This window comes from Papio anubis, chromosome 8 (assembly GCF_008728515.1).
Source record: "Papio anubis isolate 15944 chromosome 8, Panubis1.0, whole genome shotgun sequence".
Classification (NCBI taxonomy): domain Eukaryota; kingdom Metazoa; phylum Chordata; class Mammalia; order Primates; family Cercopithecidae; genus Papio; species Papio anubis.
Window position 1 is genome coordinate 137,493,115 of NC_044983.1, and position 23,201 is coordinate 137,516,315.

Genomic DNA, 23,201 nt, shown 5'->3' on the forward strand with positions numbered 1-23,201 from the left:
CTGAAGCTGAATGTATTCAGGTGGAAGGACCACCCTCCCTCCTGAGACTGGGTCCCTCCTACACTGCAGGGCTGGAAAGCCTCTTCCCTGATGAAATGATGGCGGCCATGGATGAAGGTATATCCTTTAAATGTCCTTAGTTGGCAAGTTCGTCAATGTGGAGGAAATACAGAACTGGCAATCATGTTGGTCTCAAAAGTTATTTTTAAACGTTAACAGTCCATGATATGGGAGCATCCGAGGGGCCACAGAAGGCTCTAGATAAGCCATGACACGCAGGCTAGGACCACAGCCGGCCACACAGGGAGGACCAGAAAAGTACTAAGGCAAGAGTGTCCAGACCTGACAGCTGAGGCTGGCCCAGGGGAGGGCCACGGTGCTGGGATACTCGGTCCTCAGACCAGGACAGTCTCCTCCCCCACGCTGGGGCCCTCTCTCCTCTCCAAGGCCCACAGCGGGTGGTGTCGGTCTTCGGCTAACCAGGCCGGGCGGCCCAGGATGCGCACATGAGGGCCAGGGTCCTGAAGTGCCCGTCCCACTTGGCCCTTGTGACCTAACCCAGGAACACAACAGCTTCACTGGGAACTCGGCTCACCACACTGAAGAGATGGGCGAGCCACAGACCTGGCCCAGAGTTACATGAGTTACGTGCATCAACACGGCCCTTTGAGAGGCTATGCGTTTCCTGAGCCCGAGTACCCCAGAGCCCGGGTGTGACCAGCAGGTCCAGAGTCCCTCGCTGAGCTCTGACTCTGCGAATATGCACGGGTGTGAGGAAGGCTGGCAGGGAACACTGACATGCTAACAGTGGTTCCCAGGCGTCCTGTGTCCAAATTCCTCATCACAAGCCTACGTCACTGTCACATCAGAAAACAGTAAGTTTCAGTTTCATAAAAGGGCTTAAAAAAAAAAAGGCTAAGAATAGAATTGCCCTGAACATCTGCAAAGGGTGCTCTGCAGCTGGAGCGTGAGGCTGTGTGGCAGGGTGCCTGTGGATATTGAATGGAGCCACTGTGAGGAGGAGCAGAGACTCCAGCACCCTCCACCCTTGTGGGAGCCGTGGCCCTCCCAGCCTCCTCAGTTCTGGCCCTTTCAGGGCGCGAGGCTGGTGTGGCCACCAGCTCTACACAGGGGAGCCTGAGGACAACATTCCAATGCAGTGGCCTGGGGCTGGCTGGGGTCCTTGGGGCTGCGGGCATCCTGCTCACTGCAGGGCGAGACACAGGCAAGCATGGGAGGTCACAGTAGCAAGTGCAGCGGGGACCAGATGGAGGGCAAAGGTATAGACTGCTAGTGTCCCCTCGGACCCCAGAGTGCCACTCTCACCACACCTGGGACAGATGCTCCCTTCCCTCCCCTCCCCAGCCCAGCCAGGGCTCAGGCTTAGCAGACAGCACCCAAGGCACCTCTCCCCATCCCAGACCAGCCCAACCCAGGGCAGGCTGCTAGGCACCCCTCAAGGAAAGTCCAGTGGGAGCCCGCCAAGGCTCAGCTCCCCGAAAGGGCAGAAGCAAGACAGGACGCCCCACTCCAACCTAGCCCATGGCTGTGCAAATGGCACATTGGTCTCACCTCCTGTGTCCACAGCTGAGCAGGCCCCAACAGGGAGCCTTCAGACGTGAAAGACACATTTGGAGCACGTTGGCAGGGAAAAGCGTGTGCCAGCAGGCATGCATCCCCAACCTTAGCACACGCATGCGTGTGACTGGGGCATGCACAGGTGCACTGAGGCTTCCATGTCGGGGTGGGGTGCACCTGCGTGCCCTGGGCGCCTGCAGGCTGAGAGCCCAGTCTCAGGTTCACAGCGCTGACTAGGCTTATCCGTAGGTGTGTGTGCATATATGCGCACACGTGTGCCCAGGCAGCTGTGGGCAGGCAGCTGTGTGGACAAAGCCTGTGTGCACAGGACTACACTCCTGCCCCTGCCCCCTAATGTGCACCACACCCAGGCATGGAGATGCCGTGGCCCACACACTCACAGGCTGTCCCGAAGCTCCTGCGTGTCACTCGGTGTCCCTAAGGACTGAAGGCTCCGCTCCAAGGAGGTCACTGCCCGAGAGAAGAGGGACAGGGTGAGGGCAGAAGGAGCTTCCCTGCCCCTGCTACTCCACATGGGTGGCCCACTGCAGCCCGGGCAGGGTGAGCAGAGCCCAAGGACCAGTGCCTGAGCCAGGGCAGACCACCTAAGTGGCCTGGAGACCAGGGCACACACTGACCTCAGCATAAGGTCACACCAGACAGGACCCCCCCCCAGGCTGGTCTGCGACAGGCGCTCAGGCCCACGTGCAGCTCAGGGGCTCTGAGGAGCTGCCTCCAGCAGCCTTGCCCTGGCTCTGGGGACAGCTTCTCTCCACCCTGCTCCCTTCACCCCACCCCTTCCCCTTCCCTTGGCCATCTGACACGTGGCTCTCGTCCCTGCTCTCAAAGATCTAAATGCAACAGCTTCGCTGGGAATTGTGCTCACCACACTGAAGAGATGGGAGAGTCACAGACCCAGGCCAGAGTTACACAAGTTATGTGCACCAACAGGGCCCTCTGAGAGGCTAAGGTGTCCCTAAGGACTGAAGGCTCTGCTCACTCCTGCAGTGACCTCTGGTCTGTAAGTCTGAGAGGCCCTGGGATGCTCCTTCCTCCACTGGGCTCCATCCAGATCACACAAAAGGTGTCAAGCAGGAGCAGCGTGGGGTCAGGGAGAGGAGCCAGCAGCGGGCAGGAGCAGCCGGCGGAAGCGGCACCCGGCCCTGACCCAGCACTTACTCCTTCCCACCCAAGAAACCCGGGACTGCACCACAAGACAGCCTGAGCGGGGGACGCCATGCACCAGCACCCTCGACTCCCAACGTCGTGTCGGGGTCCAAGGGACCTGGATGGAGGGGCAGGCCCGGGCCAGACGCAGACTCACCACTGGAGTTGATTCGGAAGACGTTGGCCAACATCTCCTGGAACAGCTCCTGGAGGTCACGCGGATCGACCTGGGTGGCTGGGAGAAGACAGGGAGGAGAGAACACAGGCTGAGGGTGAAGCCTGCAGGCCCAGCTCTGCTAACCGCTCTGGGCAGTCCCCAGGGGCAGGGACCTGAGAGGCGGCAAAGTGGCCCTGAACCCCTCTCAGGGGTTCTTTGCGGCTTGGCCACCTTGGGGTCAGGGCTGGACACCCATGCCTGCCTTCAAAGTACCCACGAGCTGGAAGGAAGGAGAGAGGAAGGCAGGGGGTGGTCCCTCAGAAAGGCTGCACCCTGAGCTCCCGTACACCGCAGCAGCTGGCGTGTGTGCCCGGCAGCTACGAGCACCTGCTCGTGGAGGCTCAGAGCAGCATCACTAAGAGTCAAAGCACAGCACCGCTGACGAAGTAACAGACATGAGGTCCAGCTCTGCACCGCCAGCTCAGCATCGGAGACAGAAACACTGGTTTCCACACAATGCAGGTGAGCCCTGAGCGCAGCACACACGGAGATGAAAGCCAGCGGGAAAAGGCCACATGCTGCATGGTTCCACACATCTACCACGTCAGAACAAACCAATCCTCGGACAGAGCCGGGGCAGGGGCAGTGAGAGGGAGGAATGGGCATGACTGCTAATAGGTACTGGGGTCCTTTTGGGGGTGATGAAAACGTTTCAGAATTAGAAAGTGGTGATTATAGAATGCTGAATATTCTAACAGACACTGAACTGTATGCTTTAAGATGGTTAAGATGGTGAATTCTGAGTGACTGGGTTTTATCTCAGTTTTTAAAAACCTACAGAACATTGTGAGGACAGCAAGTCTTCATGAGGACATGGTGGATGGAACGCTCGTCCGCCGCACGGTGAGGATAAACGGCACGGCCACCACGGGAAAGGTCTGCACGCTGCAAACACTCGCATGAGGCCACGGTGGATGCAACGCTCCCCCGCTGCACGGTGAGGATAAACGGCACGGCCACCACGGGAAGGGTCTGCACGCTGCAAACACTCGCATGAGGACATGGTGGATGGAACGCTCGCCCGCCATGCAGTGAGGATAAACGGCACGGCCACCACGGGAAGGGTCTGCACGCGGCAAACACTCGCCCTCTGCCCGTCCCCCGGGCAGCATCTTGGGCATTTACACAGAGGGGCAGAGCGTACATCGAAGCACATCAAAACACTCGTGGCCTGCCCACCCTCCAGCCAGCAGCCCCGGGGTTCACAGAGGAGCAGAGCACACATCCAGAGAAGCTCCTGAAGAGCACTCCCAGCTCCCGGCAGCTTGACTGCTACCAGCCCCCACCCGAAGAGAGGGCTGGGGCCCAGGACACACCAGGGAAGGGACGGCCACATGGGCCTGCATGCAAGGAAACTCCAGGCACGCAACACGGTGAATCTCAGAAACACTGCTCAGATGACAGCACAAATGGGTCGCAGGTCCAGAACGACCAAGGCAATCCCCGGGTCCTCTGGGCTAGGCTGGGGAACGGGGGCAGGGCCGGAGGGACCCTCCTGGGTGAGGACCTGCCCTGGGCCTGGACAGAGCTGTGGGTTACACACTTCTGTCACAAACTGTCACAATGCCCAGGATGGCACATTTAGGAGCTGTGCGGTTCACTGTACATAAATGAAAGAGAAGTGAATGGCAAGTAAACCAGCGTTCGGAAGGAAACGCACTGAGGGCCATGTTCACTCTGAAATGCACGCAGGTGGAGGCACTAAAGGCGTGACTAAACCAGGTAGAGACTCCAGGCTGACATCCAGGTGGCAGCTATGTGGGTGTCTGTACAGTTCTTTCAACTTTCTCTGCAAGTTTACAATTTTCCATATTAAAATTTAGCAATAAAAGAACGTGGTTTGAGGTCTACAAACAGGTGTGAGGGCTAGAAGACACTAGGGGTGCTACGGGGACCCTCCCAACACCAACCCTGTGTGGACTGGCCTCAGGTGGCGCGGCCTGAAGGTACACAGCACCCCTTGCTGGACATCTGGGTTTCCACCAGGACAAGGCCCAAGTCCGGCTCTGCTCGGGGTCACTGAGCTGCCCTGGTCAGGGCAGGGCTGATCCTAGCACTCTATCTGGGAGTGCGCACGGCAAACACTCGCCCTCTGCCCGTCCCCCGGATGCTCTGTCCACGGATGCTCTGTGCACCTCTGGCTCCCGGGCAAGTCCTGGCCCCCTGCATACTTTCCGTCCGGCTACCTCCACCCTGCTCCAGCCCCAGGCCTCCGGGTCCAGCAGCCGCACTCAAGGCAAGGACTGGAGAAAGGAGGAACTGCCAGGCGGCCTCCAGGAGGGCGAGGCCTGAGGAACGGCCCCCCCATCACCCAGCACCCACCACCCTTCGATGTCACCATGGCCCAGCCTACCAAGGTCAAGTCAGGGCCTCAGTTGCATTCGTGGAACAACGAGAGTGATGATGAGTTAAATCAAGTTTAGCCTAAAGGTGCCTCCTTACATATTTTCAGTGTGGCCTACAGGTTGATTTGTACATCTTGAATGATAACAACAGGCAGTGTAAACGGACCGTGCCCTACACTTGTGCCAGTCACTGAATTTTGGCCAAACGTAGCCAACGGTTCGAACCATGTTCAAATAAGGCAAACGCCAAGCTGTAACCGGTCTGTTTCCATGCCTCACTTCCGTTTTCTGTATGTCACTTCCTTTTTCTGTCCAAAATCTTTTACCCCATGGCTGTGCTGGAGTCTCTGAGCATACTCTGGCTCGGGAGGCTGCTCAATTCATGAATTGTTCATTGCTCAACTAAACTCCTTTAAATTTAGTTCAGCTCAAGTTTTTCTTTTACCATGGAACAAGCTCTGGCAAGAGGAGCACGAGAACCCATCCTAGGGACCAGGATCACCCTCCCCATTCACAGATGGGCAGGTGACCTGCTCAAGGTCACAGGCCAGTAAGGGGCACACACAGGGAAGGGGGCAGCAGGGGGGAGGGGACACAAAACAAACAAAAAGAATTGCCAGAAATAATGACCAAAAGTACTCAAATTTTATGAAACTATAAACTCGGAGATTCAAGAATTTCACCAATCCACAAGCCGAACAAATATATATTTTTTAAATCCAAGGTATATTATAGGCAAACTGCAGAAAACCAGTGATAAAGAAACCTGAAAAGTGGCCCAGAGAAAAAACTGCACATTTCATGAGGAAGACAAAACATAAGAAAAGATTTGACCCTTTCGTCAGAAACTGTGGAAGCCGAAAGACAATGGAAGGATGTCTTCAAAGTGCTGGGAGGAAAAACTTGCAACTAGAATTCTACCCCCACTGAAAATAGATTTCTAACACAGGGGCAGATTTTGACAAGCCAAAGTGAAAAGAATCAGTTCCAACAGATGTGAAGTACAGGAAACGTTAGAAGCAGCTAGTTAGGGTGAAAGTAGCAGCAAGAAATCTGGATCTCCATGAAGAATTAAAGAACGCCAGAGGGTAAATAGAAAAAAGATACGTTCATTTATTTAAAACACTATTGATTGTGAAAGCAAAATCGACACCTACGCACCGGGGTCATCATGTGTCGGAAACGACACGTGGTCCCAAACGTACCGAAGCCACGCGAACGAGGCAGGTCATCACGTGTTGGAAACGACATGCAGTCCCAAACGTACCAAAGCCACGCAAACGAGGTGGGGTCATGTGTCGGAAACGACACGTGGTCCCAAACGTTCCAAAGCCACGCGAACAAGGCAGGGTCATGCGTTGGAAACGACACGTGGTCCCATAACGTGACCGAAACGACACGCGGTCCCAAACATACTGAAGCCACGCGAATGAGGCGGGGTCGTCATGCGTCGAAAACAACACGTGCTCCCAAATGTACCGAAGCCACGCGAACACGGCGGGGTCATGCGTCAGAAACGACACGCAGTCCCAAACGTACCGAAGCCACGCGAACGAGGTGGGGCCATCATGTGTCGGAAATGACACACGGTCCCGAACGTACCGAAGCCACGCGAACGAGGCAGGGCCATCATGTGTCAGAAACGACACGCGGTCCCGAATGTACCGAAGCCACGCAAACGAGGCGGGTTGTGTCGGAAACGACACGTGGTCCCGAATGTACTGAAGCCATGCGAACGAGGCAGGGCCGTGTGTCGGAAACGACACGCACTCCCGAATGTACCGAAGCCACGCGAACGAGGCGGGGTCATGTGGCGGAAACGACATGCGGTCCCGAATGTACCGAAGCCACGCGAACGAGGTAGGGTTGTGTTGGAAACGACACGTGGTCCCGAATGTACCGAAGCCATGTGAACGAGGCGGGGTCATCATGTGTCGGAAACGACACGCGGTCCCGAATGTACTGAAGCCACGCGAACGAGGCGGGGTCACATGTCGGAAACGACACGTGCTCCCAAATGTACTGAAGCCACGCGAACGAGGCGGAGTCATGTGTCGGAAACGACACGCGGTCCCGAATATACCGAAGCCACGCGAACGAGGCGGGGTCACGTGTCGGAAACGACACGCAGTCCCGAATGTACCGAAGCCACATCAACAAGGTGGGCGCAGGACACAGCAGTGCATTCCCGTGCGGCCGATCCACCACACAGGACACGATACAGTGCTATCTGAAGGCGGGCTGCGGAAAGTTAAAGATCTATGTTGTAAACTCTAAAGCACCCACTAAAAAAAGAAACAAACAGGAATCGCTCATAAGCCCACGGTGGAGATAGCACGGAACCACGGTGGAGATAGCACGGAACCACGGTGGAGATAGCACGGAACCACGGTGGAGATAGCACGGAACCACGGTGGAGATAGCACGGAACCACGGTGGAGATAGCACGGAACCACGGTGGAGATAGCACGGAACCACGGTGGAGATAACACGGAATGCTAAATAGCACTCAATTCTACTCCAGAAAAAAGGAAGGGAGAGAAAGAAAAGAAAAAGGGGGGAATAAAAGGAAATGTAGAAAGCAACATCAAGACAGTAGAGTTAAAGCCAAACATGAAGGCCTTACACTAATGATGCATGATTCAAACAAGGCTCATCCACTCCAATAGCCATCAACATCTTGCAGCAATTTAAATGTAGATCTAATTAATTAAAATTAAATAAAATGGTAAACTCAGTTGCTTCCTGCCCTAGCCACATTTCAAGTGCTCAGGAGCCCCATGTGGCAAATGGCTGTCACACGAAAGAATGCAGATTACAGGGCCTTTTCATCATTACCGAAAATCCTACTGGACAGAGGCACTGCTTTAACCATTCTGACCAGAAGGCAGAGATTCTCCGATGAGAGTAAAAGCAAGATTCTGGCCAGGCCTGGTGGCTCATGCCTGTAATCCCAACACTTTCAAGGCTAAGATAGGAGGATCACTTGAGGCTAGAAGTTCAAGATCAGCCTGGACCACACAGTGGGATCTCTTTCTACAAAAAGAATAAAAATTGGCCAGCTGTGGTGGTGCACACCCGCAGTCTCAGCTACTTGAAATGCTGAGGTGGGAGGACTGCTTGAACCTGGGAGATCGAGGCTGCAGTGAGCCTTGATCACGCCACTACATTTTGGCATGGAAACAGGGCAAGAGACCCTGTCAAAAAAAAAAAAAAAAAAAAGGCAAGATCTTGCTATACAGTGTATACAAGAAGCCTACTTCATATATAAAATCAGATGAAATTATAAGTAAAAATTAGAAAAATACATCATGTAAACAGTAATCACAAGAAAGCTGGAATGGCTACACTAATATCAGAGTAAAATTCAGAACCACAAATATAACAGAAATAAAAGGACACTTTAAAAACAAACGGTCAACTGACTAAGATAAAACAATTCTAAGTATGTATGCACCTACTATCACAGCTTGAAAATACATGAAGCAAAAACTGACAGAACTGGAAAGAAACACAGAAGTCCACAATCACAGGCAGCGCGGTCGGCAGAGCAAGCAGACAGAAGAGCACAGAGGCCACAGGAACTCCACCACCACCACCAACCAGCCTAACCCACACAACAGAGGAATACACATTCCTGCCAAACGCACGTGGAACATTCACTAAGATAGACTCTATTGTAGGCCATAAAGCAAGTCTTGACATAGTTATAATTGCTGAAATCATATAAAATACATTCTCTGAAGAGAGCAGAACTAGAAATCAGTAACAGAAAGGTATCTGTGAATGAACATAATCATCTGAAATTAAACAACACACTTCTAAATCATCATGTGTAACAGAAGAAATCAAAGAGAAGTTAGAAAATAACTGAATGAAATAAAAACACAAGGTATTAAAATGTGTATCTGTAAAGCAATGCATAGAGGGAAGTGTATAGCAATAGATACTTAGAAAAAAAGAGAAAGATCTCAAGTCAACAATCCAACAAAAGCATTAACTCAAAGTAAGCAGGAGAAAGAAATAATAAAGGTGAGCAGAAACCAATTCAATCAACATCAAATCAATAGAGAAACCTAAAGATAAAAAAATCTGGATCTTTCAAATGATTAATAAAATCAATCGATTTACATGTGAATAATACTGAGATGATAAAATTATTCAGACTAATCAAGAACAAAAGATTGAATATAAATCAGCAACATTAGAAATGAAGGAGGAGATATCACCATAGATCCTACAGACATCGAAAGGATATTAAGGGTATATTATGAGTAGCTTACTGCTAATTAATTTCTCAACTTAGAGGATGAGTTCCTTGAAAAATACAAAACAATCAAAGCTCACTTGAGAAGAAATAGACAGCGTGGATAGAACTGCAGCATTAAAGGAAGTGAATTTGTAGCTGAAAATCTTCCCACAACAAAAACTCCAAGCTCAGACAGGGTCACTGGCGAATTCTATCCCATATTTGCAGGAAGAGTAAGACCAACTCTACACAAATTCTTTCAGAAGACAGTAGAGGAGGGACTCTTCCCAGCTCACTTCAGGATGTATTTTACAGTGATAGTAATCAAGACAGTGTGGTATTGGCATGAGCAGAGACATACAGATCCACTGCTGTGGTATTAGCATGAGCAGAGACATACAGATCCACTGCTGTGGTATTAGCATGAGCAGAGACATACAGATCCACTGCTGTGGCATGAAAATATGAGAGACATACAGATCCACTGCTGTGGTATTAGCATGAGCAGAGACATACAGATCCACTGCTGTGGTATTAGCATGAGCAGAGACATACAGATCCACTGCTGTGGTATTAGCATGAGCAGAGACATACAGATCCACTGCTGTGGTATTAGCATGAGCAGAGACATATAGATCCAGCTCTCCCCTGCTGCTCGGGGGAATTAAAACAGCACAGCCCCCTTGGAAAACAGCTTGGGTATATCTTTAAAAGTCACACCAGCCCTACGGTCAGCAATTCAACTTGTGCATAATAATCCCCCCACAACACAATGCAAACATTTGTCCATATAAAGATCCCACAGAAATGCTCACAGCCCCTTTCACTTTACAGTCAAAAGCCGGAGAACACAAAAGCATCCACCGATAGGTGGAAACACAGGTTGTGGTATGTCCAAAGGCATGCCTGCCGCCCAGCAATAAAGAGGGGTGCACCACCCATTCCCGCAGCACACACTGGGCTGAGGAAGGCGGAAGAGTACATGCTACCTGGCCCCGCAACTGTGAGTCAGAGATACCTGATCTTTGAGGGCAAAGCAAGCCATAGGGAGTAGGGTTGGGTAGGGGCTGGGGCTGGACTAGGGCTGGGCTGGGCTGAGCCGGGGCTGGGGGCTGAGGCTGGAGGTGGGGGTGGGGGTGGGGGTGGGGATAGGGCTGAGGCTGGGGCTGGGGCTGGGGCTGGGGCTGGAGCTGGCTCTGGGGTTGGGGCTGGGGTTGGAGCTGGGCCTGGGGCTGCAGCTAGGGCTAGGGCTGGGGCTGGTCTGGAGCTGGGGCTGGGCTGGAGCTGGGGCTGGTTGACCAGAAAGGGGCAGAGGGAACCCTCTGAGGTCACAGGAATGTTCTTTACCTCCCTGGGGTGGGAGTCAGGTGGGTGTGTTTTGTCCAAACGTGCAGTGAACTGTGCCTTTAAATGGACATGTCACATTGTGTGTGAATTAAACTTTAAAGAAGCCATGTCCAGGTTCCAAATGGGGGTAAGACAGAAGCACACAGCCAGAGCACCCTTCCTCCGCCTCCACCTCCGCCCAGCACCTCCCAGTCCGACCTCCCCAGCCTGGCCAGGTAACCTAGCTTTGACCATCACCCTCCTGGCCAGAGGTCAGGCATGGCACTCAGGGCCTGCCAGACGAGCTTCCGCCCTCTGCACCGCACACCCAGGCCAGGGAGCTTTCCTCGGCACGCAGGCCGGGCTGCCCACTGTGAGCTCTGCATTTCTAGGCCAGGACTCAGCGCAATCGTGCTTTCTGGAGACGCCTGTTGAGTCACAGCGTAACCTCAAGACTGACAGAGCCGCGGGGAGTGCTGTCCTGTCACCAGGCAGGCTGCGGGGCCTCCCCCAAGCACTGCCTCTGCTACTGCTGGGGGTCCACGGTCACGAGGCAGGGGCTGCCTCCTCCCACACCACCACTGCGCTCCTGTGACACCGTGTCCCGCCAACCACAGCACAGGCATCCTGCCGCTTCCAGCCCCCACTGGGCCAGCTCGTCACTACAGGCAGGACGTCACCTCCCGGTCTCAGGAAGTGCCCATTCCGACATATCCCAGGGCTGCTGCTGGAGCACAGGTTTGTTGGCTCCGGGAACCCTCAGAGGGACGGCTACCCAGCTGAAGACCCTGGCTTCACAGGCCGTTAGTAACAATCCCGTGACTCTGGCCGGGGACCTAAGGGAGGTCCAGAGAGGGCCCCCCTCATTCCTGTCCCCAAGACCCCAACAGTCCTGCCCCCAACACCCATTCCCAGGAGAAGGAGAAAAAATTCATTTCCCAGATTCCATCTTCACACCATCTGAGCAACTTCAATAACACTCCATAAAACACGACAAAACGTCAGCAGCGCTTATCAGGACCTCTCTGCCGTCCCCGTCCCCACCCTCCAGCTCTGCTGTGAACAGGGATAATGGGACACCCTAAAACCGCCAAAAGAAGGCAGGCATGCTCCCCTCCAGGGCTGCATCCCCCACATCTCACTGCAGGCCCCACTTACCTGCCCGCTGCAGACGAAGGTCTCTGATGAACACTTGGCCGTGATGGGGGATTACGAGGGTCTGGGGCCCCAGCTGCTCTTCACTGAACCAGGTCCCAAGGCAATGCAGCCCCAGCAGGAGGGGTCCCCAGGGCAGGAGCTTGAGGAGGGCACCCACACAGCCATTCCACAGTCAGCACCGAGACCCTCTGGACGCCCAACACCCACCCTGAGCCTGCCTGGCTGCCTGGACCACTGGGCAAGCTGGCGGGCTGCCAGGCTCTGCTGCCACCAGGCATGGCGCTGGCCAGGCAGTTGCCCAGTTGCTGGAGGGGGATGACCTGAAGGATGAGGACCCGGCTCAGGTTCAGGCAGGAAAAAGCCCAATCAAGACAGTGCAGCCTGACTTGGCTTGAGATGAGCTGGGTGCCCCACATGCAACGCTAACCCCGTCCCACGGCTGCAGACAGGGCATGGTGTGTGCCCGAGTCCACATGCAATGGCCCCAGGGAAGAGAAGAACAGCCCAGGGCCGGCCCTCCGTCTGCCCTCTAGGAGCCACCATACACTGACCCTGCGGTGAGATGCCTTGACCCTGCTACCCTGCACGTGAGCTGCTGCCAGATTCTGCTAGCGTGACCTGGGCAGGGCACAAGTGGCCAGCCCACCTCTACCCTGGCAGCACCCTCCTTGCCCACTCATTTGGTGATGGACAGACGTGAGGAGAGAAGTAGTGGGACAGCAGTCTGAAGCCCTGGGAGGCCATCCCCGCTCTGGGCCTCTGCACATGCATGATGGTGCTTCAAAACCCACAGAACACCGCTAGGGGTCCTCAAGGAGAAATGGAGTACCCCAAAACCTTAGTGTGTGACTGACAAGGCTGACGATCGCTTCCCCAGCTGGTCCTGGGCCAGCCCATGCCGAGGGAGAGAATCAGATGTGGCTCAAACCAAAGTCACCGTTGACTAGGCCTGGCAGCTATGTGATGTGTGACGGCTCTAGTTACACTGGCCCAGGCGACCACGGAGATGGGTCTCTGCAGGCCAGGAAGAATCACAGGCCCGTGGACCGATACCGTGGATGAGGAAGGGGAAGCCGGGGTGGGGAAGCAGCGGGTGTGGGCCAGGGCGCCACAGCCAGGAGGGGCAGCTCAAAGTGGCCAGAGCAAATGCTGTTTGGCTCCCACAGGGTGCTGAGAAACCGGAGTCAAGCACTGGTAAGGTTCACCCCAGGGAGACAGGGTCACCTCTGAGGGCCTCGTGGAGAGGACGTGTCTGAACCCCAGTTGCCAATGCCAGCAAAGCTGACAGCCAGGCTTTGTGCCAGCAGCCATGAGGCAGCCGGGGAAGCACAGGGCAGCTCCTGCCCACCTGGACAACCACTCCCGAGGGAGGTCTGTGGGAAAGGCAGGTGGCAGATGGGCACGTCAAAGGCAAGGCTCGCTCCCCACACCTGCTGAGTCTGGGCCCTCACCAGCCGAGAGCAGCGGCCCTGCCCCGCAGCGCCCTCCTCCTCCTCTGTGACCAGCCCTCCTCTGGACAGCTGTGCCGAGGGTGTCTCTAACACATACGGCAACAGTCCTGCACCACGCAGGCAACTCCGCAGAGGACTGAGAGGGCTAGAGGCGCTTCCCAACAGGGGCTGATGATGCAGCCGGAGAGCTGGGGAGTCAACCAGCTCATTCTGGGGCAGGGTGGGGGCCAGACTGGCCAGTACAGGGCTGGGTTTGTGGCCAGGGTCGGGGCTTCATGCTCCTGGAAGGCAGATGGCATCAGGAAGGAGGCTGATGGCGCAGTGGTGGTGCTCAGGCCTTGGAAGATGGAGGCAGGCGAGCACCAGTCCAGAAGGAACACAGGGTCACATAAGAGAAGTGAGGTTTGCCGGGACCTCCTATGCACCAGCCCTGGCCGAGGCATGTCCCGTATTTCCTCGTGATGGCGGGAGCCCTACTTTGTCGAGGAGGAAGCGGAGGCTCCAAGGGTTACAGAGCAGACAGAGGCACATGGGACATGGCTCCACTCACAGGAAACGTCCAGAACAGGCAAAGCCACAGGCAGACCGCAGCCTAGAGCTGCCAGGGCTGGGGGAGCTGAGGGTGGGGTGACTGCCTAGGGCTGGGGCTCCCTTTTGGGAGACGGAAACGCTCTGAAATTGAGACGGTGGCGGTGGCTGCGCGGCACCGGGAATGAACTAGCATCACCAAGTTGAAGACTTTAAAAGGGTGAAATGACAAACTTTGATATATGACTACTATGTCAATAAAGAAAGAAAATAATAAGGCTCTGGCACTCACCAAAGACCCCAGAGCTGGGAAAGACAGGGCCGGGCGGGTTTGTTCGAGCTCAGTCCCAAGGGAGCCGTCCCCTCTTGACCTCAGCCTTCCCACGACTGTCAGGATCTGCAAGGACCTCTCTAGCCCTTTGCCTCAGACCGCAGTGCTGCATGACCCAGCCCACACGCAGGCAGGGCCTGCAGGCTGCCGGACTTCACAACCCACAGACGACGCCACGTGCCTAGACACCTCCCCGGGCCCAGAGGAGAAGCCACAACCCGGCATGGGGCTGGTGTCAGAGAAGGGGCAGTGTGTGCTGGCTTCTGCTGGCTTTTTTTCTTAATACACTTTAGGGACCCTGTTTCAAAGTCAAAGATGAGGTATGCTATTAGAGAAACGCCCCTCAGAGCCACCTGGGTCAGAGAAGAGGTCTCACAAAACACTCTCACACTCCCCTAGACCCCTCCCTCCCCGCTCCAACGCCTCCCATCGTCCACACGCGGCTCCACCCTCTCAGGTGCAGAGCCCAACACGGGGGAGGGAGTTCAAGTGGCACAGTGGGGACTGACCGAGGACAAGAACACTGAGAGTGCCCTCAAGTGCCCCCTCCCCAGCCTCCCTGCACCCACCCCCCGAGGCCGGGCCGCGCAGTCTTCTGCAGGGTAACAATCCAGGCCCACATCTCCTGCCAAGGCAAGGGCAAAGGGACTCCTGTTCACAGGAAATAAAGGCTCGTCCTTGATGAGCGTGGAGAGGAGTAAAGCACAGGCAGTGGTGGAGAGGCCACTTGGGGCTGCAGGCATGTCCCAGGAGGGCCCTGGCAGGCTAGCAGGCATGCCAACATGGGGCCCTGGGGGCCTGACTCACCCTCCATCCCGAAGCAGAGCGTGTGCCTGCGGCACATCCGGGACACACAGCAGGGGCCAGAGGCCTTGGACATAGGCTGGGACAGCAGGAGGTAGAAGAGAATATGAAGCCATCCCACCACCTCCCCCGGGAGCACCTCCTCTTCTCCCACACCAGCAAGGTCACCCCCGTCGCTGTCACTGTCCATCAGCCACTCACTGCCCGGCAGGCTGCAACGAGCCCTCCTGCGGCCCAGGCCTTTTGCAGAGGAGAGGACCACGGGTTGTGCCTCTGACTTCGCCACCTCCTCCATCATCCCGTTCATTACCCACTGCCCAGCACAGCCACCAGCTCACTCAGCACCCCCAGCCCTGGCAGCACCAGGAAACTCACCCGATCCCTGTGAGGAGGGCAGGAGGCCTTCTTTATGTCAAAGCCAGGGACAAGCAGCCCACAGCCCGTGACAGCAGCGCTCTGTGTCACCCCAGTCCCAGGCTCTGCCGGCCGCCCACAATACGGGCTAACCCCACTGCGGGGGCGACTGAGCCACTGCAGCAGCTGCCAGAGAGGGGAGCACCTGTCCTCGGACACAGAGCAAGGGGGAGGCCCTGGGGCCAGCTATCCCACTGACGGCCAGAGAGGGGCTCCCCCACGGCCCCCAACTGGGCCAAGAGGAAGGCCTGTCCCGTAAAGACTCTCCTCAAGCTGAAACAGTCAAGCCCGAGCAAGCTCCTGCAGCAAGGCTGGCTGGCTCGGTGCCGGGACCGCCACTGCCTACTACCTCATCCCGGGGCTGGGCAGGAGGCTGCAGCACCCATGACCAGAGATGCCTGCTGAGGTCTGCCTGTCCAGGTGGGGCTGGGAGCACTTGCTCAGATCTCTTCCAGACACTGTCAGCTCCACCACAGCCAGCACTGCTGTCCTCGCCACACACTCGCTCGGGTGTGGGGGCGGATCCCAGTCAGTGTCTTGAGGGGAACCTTGGCCCGCTGCAGCCCCGTGCTCTCGGGACCCATCTGGTCTCAGGCAGGGCCTATCCATAACCAGGCAGCTTCCACAGCAGGATGGAGGCCTCGTCACCCACAGCTGGAATCCAGCGTGGGAACCAGGCCGCCGCCCTCCTCTTCCAGCTCTCCTGCAGCACGGCCTCATGCAGCAGTCAAGAGGCCTCAGCGCACGCCGTGCCTACGCCCAGCACCTGTCCCAGCACCTGTCTGGGCCCACCACAGGAGCTCAGCACACCGTGCCTACACCCAGCACCTGTCCCAGTACCTGTCTGGGCAACTGTCCGGGCATCTGTCCCAGCACCTGTCCAGGCCCACCACAGGAGCTCAGCACACCGTGCCTACGCCCAGCACCTGTCCCAGTACCTGTCTGGGCCCACCACAGGAGCTCAGCACGCCGTGCCTACGCCCAGCATCTGTCCCAGCACCTGTCTGGGCAACCGTCCGAGCATCTGTCCCAGCACCTGTCCAGGCCCACCATAGGAGCTCAGCACACCATGCCTACGTCCAGCACCTGTCCCAGTACCTGTCCGGGCCCACCACAGGAGCTCAGCACACCGTGCCTACGCTCAGCACCTGTCCCAGTACCTGTCTGGGCCCACCACAGCAGGAGCTCAGATGCCCTGCCTATGCCCAGCACCTGTCTGGGCCCACAACAGCAGGAGCTGAGACGCTGGGCCCACGCTGACCTCTGCGGACCTCCCTCACCCATCAGACACCAACAGAGCAATGCTCTCCCTGGGAAAAGGGACTCTGCCAGAGCCTCAGCCTCGGGGTCCACAGAAGGCCCGCCCCAGCTCTGAGCAGACACTGCCTCCCAGGTCTCAACCTGCTCACCCTGACACCACGGGGTGGCACCAGCCTGTAGGAAGGCCTCTTCTGGGTGTTAAAAACAGTAACAGAGCAGCATGTTTCAAACCACGGCGCTGAAACTCAGGTCAGAAAAACAGTTTAGTAAGTTGCAGCTAGCTTTTTCTCTCCTGAGTAGCACAGCGCGCAGCAGGAGGAACACGGGCACGCGTGGCCATGGGGAGCATCAGCACAGCTAGAAACCCCTGATTCTCAGCGTGTGTGTCTACCCCAGGCGGCAACAGCAAATGCCCTTCTCACCACAGCCGTGGTGCCAGCATGTGACTGGGCGACAGTGACAGAAGAACTCTGTCCTGCCCGTCTGCGAGCTCGGCTCCACTCTAGGATGGGGTGAGGGAGAGGCCAAGTCAACCACCAAGCAGGGAGACAAAATTTACTAATGCTCCCTTTACATGTAATATATGTTGGCTGAACGCACAGATGGGTGGGTGGATAGACGAGTGAAGAGTGCATGGGGCAAAGGATGAATGAACAAGAACACTCCAGATGAGACAGTGGTGACGGGGAGGGTAGGGGGAAGAGGAGGAGGGGAGGAGGGGAGGAAGAGGAGGAGGAGGAGGAGGAGGAGGAAGAGAGGAGGAGAGGAAGGTGCTGTGGAGGAAGATGCAGGGTGACACGGCCAAGATGGGTCCCACCTTCCTGCTGGACAGAGTGGTGCCCTAGCGAGGTGAGCTGGGCACGGAACTCACCTCTGGGCGGCTCCAGACCGAAGCCCTCAGAGGGCAGGGCCTGGCAAGAGAAGGTCTTGGCCACCACCTGCTCCACAGGCGTGAGGGCCAGGGCCTGGGGCTTGCCAGAACCGGGGCTGGGGCCATGGGCTGCCTTCCGGAGGTCGCCCAGCTTGCGCCGCACGACGGCTCGCAGATCCCGCCACTTGTGCTTCAGGTCCACGACGTCACGGCGGCAGTAGCCCAGCGCGTTCACGGCCTGCAGGATGCGGCTCCACACGCGGTACCTGCGAGTGGGCTCGGCTTTCAGCAGCCCAGTGCCGAACAGCAGCTGGTGGTGCTTGCTCACCTTGGACACCAGCACCTCGGTCTCCTGCGGGCAGAAGTTAGGCTTCCTCTTCTTGGCCCGGGTAGCGCTGGGCCCCACCATGCGGCCATGGGGCCCAGCGGCCAAGTCCTTCCTCGGGCCAGTGGTGGGTGATGTGGTGGGCGATGAGGTGGGCACCGCCATGCGGCCATGGGGCCCAGCGGCCAAGTCCTTCCTCGGGCCAGTGGTGGGTGACGAGGTGGGCGATGAGGTGGGCTCCGGCATCCGGCTGCCTTCAGGGGCAACCCCAGGCCCTGGAAAGGCACCAAAAGGTGGACGTTTAAGGCCCTGGGCCTGTGGAGGCAGCGGCTCCAGCAGCAGCTCCCTAGGGCACCTCCTCTTTGGTTTCTGCTTTGGGACATGGCTGCCTGGTCCTGGCCACCACCCCTCCCTGCTGCGTGTCCAGAGACCTGGGCCCACGATCCCCCAGCCCTGACACTGCCTCACCAGGTGCCGTCAGCAAGCACGTAGCTTCAGGGTCACAGTGCCCCATCTCCAAGACGGCACACCACTAGCCCTGCCTGCCCCTGCAGCCACCACAGGGGTGCGGGAGTTGGGCAGGCTAGGTTGTAGCCCTGGACCCTCTCCAGGGTCTCCTGCCCTCAGGCCAGGGCTGGGCTGCTCCTGGGGTCAGCCCTCGCTTGGGGACAGCCTTCCAGCTGACATTTTGGAAGGCTCCTGCCAACCTGCCCACAGCACAAGTAAGAGCCCCTGAGCACCGGCCTCAGCTTCCCCTCCTGCACTTGGGCCGAGGCTGGTGGGGACGTGGTGGCCTGGTCGGCAGCCTCACCCCCCTGCCATCCTTTGCCTCCACCCTGCAAGGGAACAGGGCTGCGCTGGCAACAGTGGGAAGTCTCTGTGCCTTTGCTCACACACGAGCCTCTTCACTAACCCGACCAGCTTCCTGAAGGCAGGGACAGGGCCCGACACCGCAGGTTCCCTGGTGCGGCACGTCTGAGCCCTCAGGGAGGAGCACTCAAGTGCAGGCCTCTCCCCAGGGTCCTGGCATCCCAGAAGCACCTGGAGGGGCCTCTCCACCAGGCGGGAAGCCCACCAGGATACCCGCAGAGGTCACCGCACCTGTTCTTCCCCAAACCACACCAAGCGCCCTGCCACCCCTCGCCAGCCCACTGCACAAGAACGGTCGGGCTTGGGGGTGAGGAGTCACATGAGCAGGTCCAAAGCCCCGGGCGGGAGCAGCCCTGCTCAGTCCTGACCCTACAGGGCTGGCCAGCTCTGGCCACCATGCAACTTCCACCCTGTGGCCTGTCTGGGCTGGCTGCACCGTTGGCCCTACTCAGGGGAAGGCCTGGTGGGGGGCAGGGCACACAAGCCCCTCACCTCCTGGTCCCAGCCTCCTCCCTGCAGCTCCTGCCTGCTGACCCCGCCCTCCTCCGCACCTGCATCTCCAAGCCGCCTTCCCAGGACCCCCCAGACCCAGCGTCTGAGTGAAGTACCTCGCTTCCTGGCCCTTGGGACAATAGGCGTGTCCGCCGGCCCCAGATCACCTTCCCCGTCCTTCCCCACACAGGGGTTCTGCAGCTTGCTCTCTGGCGACGGGCAGGGGAAATGGCGGATTCCATACTCGGTCCAACATCTAGCGCACTCTACGGACAGCAAGGGACAGTCACGATTACTGTCAGCTCAGGGCGCTCCTGGCAGTGCCAGGCGCCCACGCACGGACAGCAGACGCCCAGGACCCGAGATGCTCCACTCAGGGCTCCTCCTCCAGGAAGCCCTCCCTGCCTGCTATATCCTCTGGATCATCTCCCTTCTGCTGAATGCCAGCAAGGAGTTCAGAACTTTAGGTGTTCCGGATTTTTCTCTGAACCAGTTCTGAAATGTGACTGCAGACTAGCATACAACCCCCAGGGCCTGCAGGGGTAGCCACAGATTAAGCCCTGGACAGCTATTACCAGTCAGCAACAAAGTACAAAATGGGAAGTGCGGCTCCAGCATCGCTTAAGGCAATTCGAAACTGCTGCGACCTCTGCACTCACAATCATTCTACTGCATTTTATAAAAGTGTCATTCCGTAGCGTATGGGAGATGAAAAGCAAAGCCACACTGCTGTCCCCACTCGGCTTTGCGGAGGCAGAGACACGTGCTCCACCTCTCCCGGCTCCCAGCCCCCGCACGTGTTTGGGCCCTACACAGAACGCATCATCATTTTCTCTAATTCTTTCCATTGTTCACAAAACATTTCAGGACACATTTCACTGAAATTCATTGATCCTCAGACGCACCTTATAAAAGCATTTTAACATCTCTGGAACCACGATGTGCCTTTCGATCCACAGCACCCCAAAGACACGCGTGTGCGCCAGGCTGAGTGAGGCCTCCGAAGCCGGACCCCGCGTGCCTGTCTGCAATCTGTTCTTCCCGGGACGTGTCCCAGTAGGTAACAAGGATGCTGCTGGCTTGGAAGCGCTTTCCAGCCACGTCCGTGGCCTCCAGGGCCAGGTCGGCACAATGGATCCCAGGGCTGCATCCCTGAGCCAAGTGCCTGAAGCAGCAGCTCTTGGAAAAGACCCTTCATGCAACCCTCAGAGAAGTGACACTAGGGGCCGCCCTGGTGCACTCCCACTCGGGGTCCCTCTAGGGGGACCCTGTGGCCCAACGTGAGGGGAGGGAAGGACTTCCCCAAAGCCTCTCACCAGACCCGCGGGAGGTAGGAGAGGTCCCAAAGGCCACCTGGTCCATTCTCCTGCCCCCAGACAGCGCTGCCCAAACTACACAGGCAGAGACAGACCTATGGCCACACAGACTCAGGGAACGGCCTCCAGTGCCCAGCTCACTGCTCTGGACTGGGGCTCACTCACCCTCCAGCTCTGGGCCCAGTGGGGGGAAGAGGGAGAAGCCTGCGGAAGGACAGGAGGGCAGCTGCCTGGCTCATTTCAGGGCGGAGGTTTCCACAGGGCAGAGAAGTGCAGCAAAGTGGATCAGAGTCAGAAGCTGACAACCCTCTCGGGGGCCAGGGAGGAGCAGCCAGCCTGGAGACAGACGCTGCCCTAGGAAAACCAGGCACCCACGAGAGGCACTGGCCAAGGTCTGGAAGGGCCCCAAGTCACAGACGCCTCTCAGTGTTTGATGAGGTGAGCCTCCAGCATGCCCACCCCCCCACCGCCAAAGAGAGCAGGGCCGGTCCCTCCAGCTCCCGGCAGGCCCCTCTCCTGGCATCCACACTATCCTCTCTCTGCACAGAGACACACTCTCCAGGCTGGAAACCCCAGACAATGGCCTGTGAGGGGATCCAGGCACTTGGTAATTGAGCTCAGCCTCTGCTCAGAAAGGGGTCCCACAGGCCCCCAGAGAGACCACAGGCCCTGCTGTCACTCAAGAACACGCCATCACCTCACCACACTGAATCCCTTTACCCCAAGTCCAGGTCCTACCCACTGCACCCATGTTACTCCACACTGCTCCCCACGCCCCTCAAGACGCCAGTATGCTCCGCCCACCCGAGCCACATGAATCCAGACATGGCAGGGACAGGCCTGGGATTTTACTGTATGCTTTTGAATAGAATAATACCCACAAATTACAGAAAAAATGTAAATGCAGACAGTTATAAATAAAAAAATAAAGATCACAGCATCCAGAGATAAACACGATGAACCCTGGAGGTGGGCGGCTGTCTTCCACAAGCAAACACTGCGTGTGTGGCTTTGCTTCTTCCACGCACCACATTCTCCACAAATCACAGCACACGCACAGGTCACTCGAGGGCCTTCGACAGTGTGATGTTAATGCCCACATCGAACTCTACCCCAGCTGTAACACAATCGTTTTCCTAAAGCCAGGTACTTACAGCATTTCTGAGTCAGCACTCACACAAATCACACGTGCTGAACACCTCTGCCTGTGTGTCTATCTCCTGAGACAAAGTCCAGGAGGACGTGTGGCTGGGCTAAGAGAAGGAACACTCCTGGGTGTCCCGAAGCTGGCTGTTCCTGGCACCGCACACCCACCCTCCCCCACAACCCTGTGGCCCCTGCTTCCGCCCCAGGCTGCCCCAAAGCTGGCTGCTCCCGGCACCCCACGCCCACCCTCCCCTGCTCCCGCTCCAGGCTGCCCCAAGGGGGCTGCTCCCAGCACCCCACGCCCACCCTCCCAGCAGCCTCTGCTCCCGCCCCACGTTGCCACAAGCTGGCTGCTCCCAGCACCCCACACCCACCCTCCCCGTGGCCCATGCTCCCACCCCAGGCTGCCAAGGGCGTGTTGACATTCTCTTTTCCTGCCAGGTTACTGTGAGGCTGACCACTGCGAGTGCGCTGAGGAGACAGCTACACTTCCCAGCTGCCCACAGACCTGGCCGGTTCGCATGGCGCTCTGGGGCGCTTTCTTCTGTGTATCTGAGTTATTTATGGGTTGACAACTCACTAGCTGGCTTTTCGCTGCCTCTGTCCAGATGACGTGACGATGACGCGAGGGCCCTAAGGTGCTGCCCAGTTAGGGTGGCAGGACTGCGGCACACAGCAGGGACTGGGCACATGCAGCTGACCCTAAACCCATGGGGACTTCGTCCAGGCCCCACCGGCCTGCCTGGAAGGCCTTGCCCAGCTCTGAGGGTCCTCGAAGGCCCCACCCACACAGAAAGCCAAGAGCTGAGGGGAGCAAAGGAGGCACTGAGCCAGGCTTGCCCCCGCACCCCAGAAGCAGCCCCGGCCACGACAATTTTCAACAAACCCGGACGACACTAGTGCTTTTCTTTCAGATGTGTAAGCGGGTTTGAAATCACTTTAAAAAGACAACTGGAAAAAAGCACATTTGAAAATGATGAAGTAAACTTCTAAGCAATTCCAAAACAAAGAAATCATAATGGAAAGTTATTTAGAACTGAACAAAAATTTAAAATACTATACATTTCAAAATGTGTGACATTCAACTGAAGTAGTTTCTTGGGAAATTTCTAATTTCAAATGCTTTTGTTAGAAACGAATAGTTACCATATTCATGATGAATGTGGTAAATATTCAATCTGGGAGTCAGAAAAATAAAACAGCATCAACTTAAAGACAGGAGGGAAACGATGAAAGTACGAGCAGAAATCAATCACGATTTAAACTCGCACGCACAGAAGGCGGAAGCCAGGAGCCACGTCTCTGCAGAGACCTGCACAAACTGCCGGGTCTCTGTTGATACTGACTGTAAGA

General features: G+C 56.9%; 1 protein-coding gene across 14 annotated transcripts in view; it reads right to left on the minus strand.

The window, feature by feature from the left end:
* The window catches only part of TSNARE1 (t-SNARE domain containing 1), a 135,438-nt gene that overhangs the window by 56,989 nt on the left and 55,248 nt on the right, over nucleotides 1-23,201 (minus strand). For 12 of the 14 annotated variants that reach the window (XR_004185963.1, XR_004185964.1, XM_031669788.1 and 9 more), the window contains exons 3-6: nucleotides 19,503-19,652; nucleotides 17,700-18,299; nucleotides 2,903-2,980; nucleotides 1,980-2,049 (exon numbers count right to left, since the gene is read on the minus strand). Coding sequence is in view for 12 of the 14 variants with exons in the window: in XM_031669788.1 (XP_031525648.1) it covers nucleotides 1,980-2,049; nucleotides 2,903-2,980; nucleotides 17,700-18,299; nucleotides 19,503-19,652 (898 nt within the window). In the remaining 2 variants the exon portion in view is untranslated. Of the gene's footprint in view, nucleotides 1-1,979; nucleotides 2,050-2,902; nucleotides 2,981-17,699; nucleotides 18,300-19,502; nucleotides 19,653-20,291; nucleotides 22,011-23,201 lie in introns of those variants that run through there. The other 2 variants (XM_031669790.1, XM_021942699.2) reach the window with 2 other exon arrangements.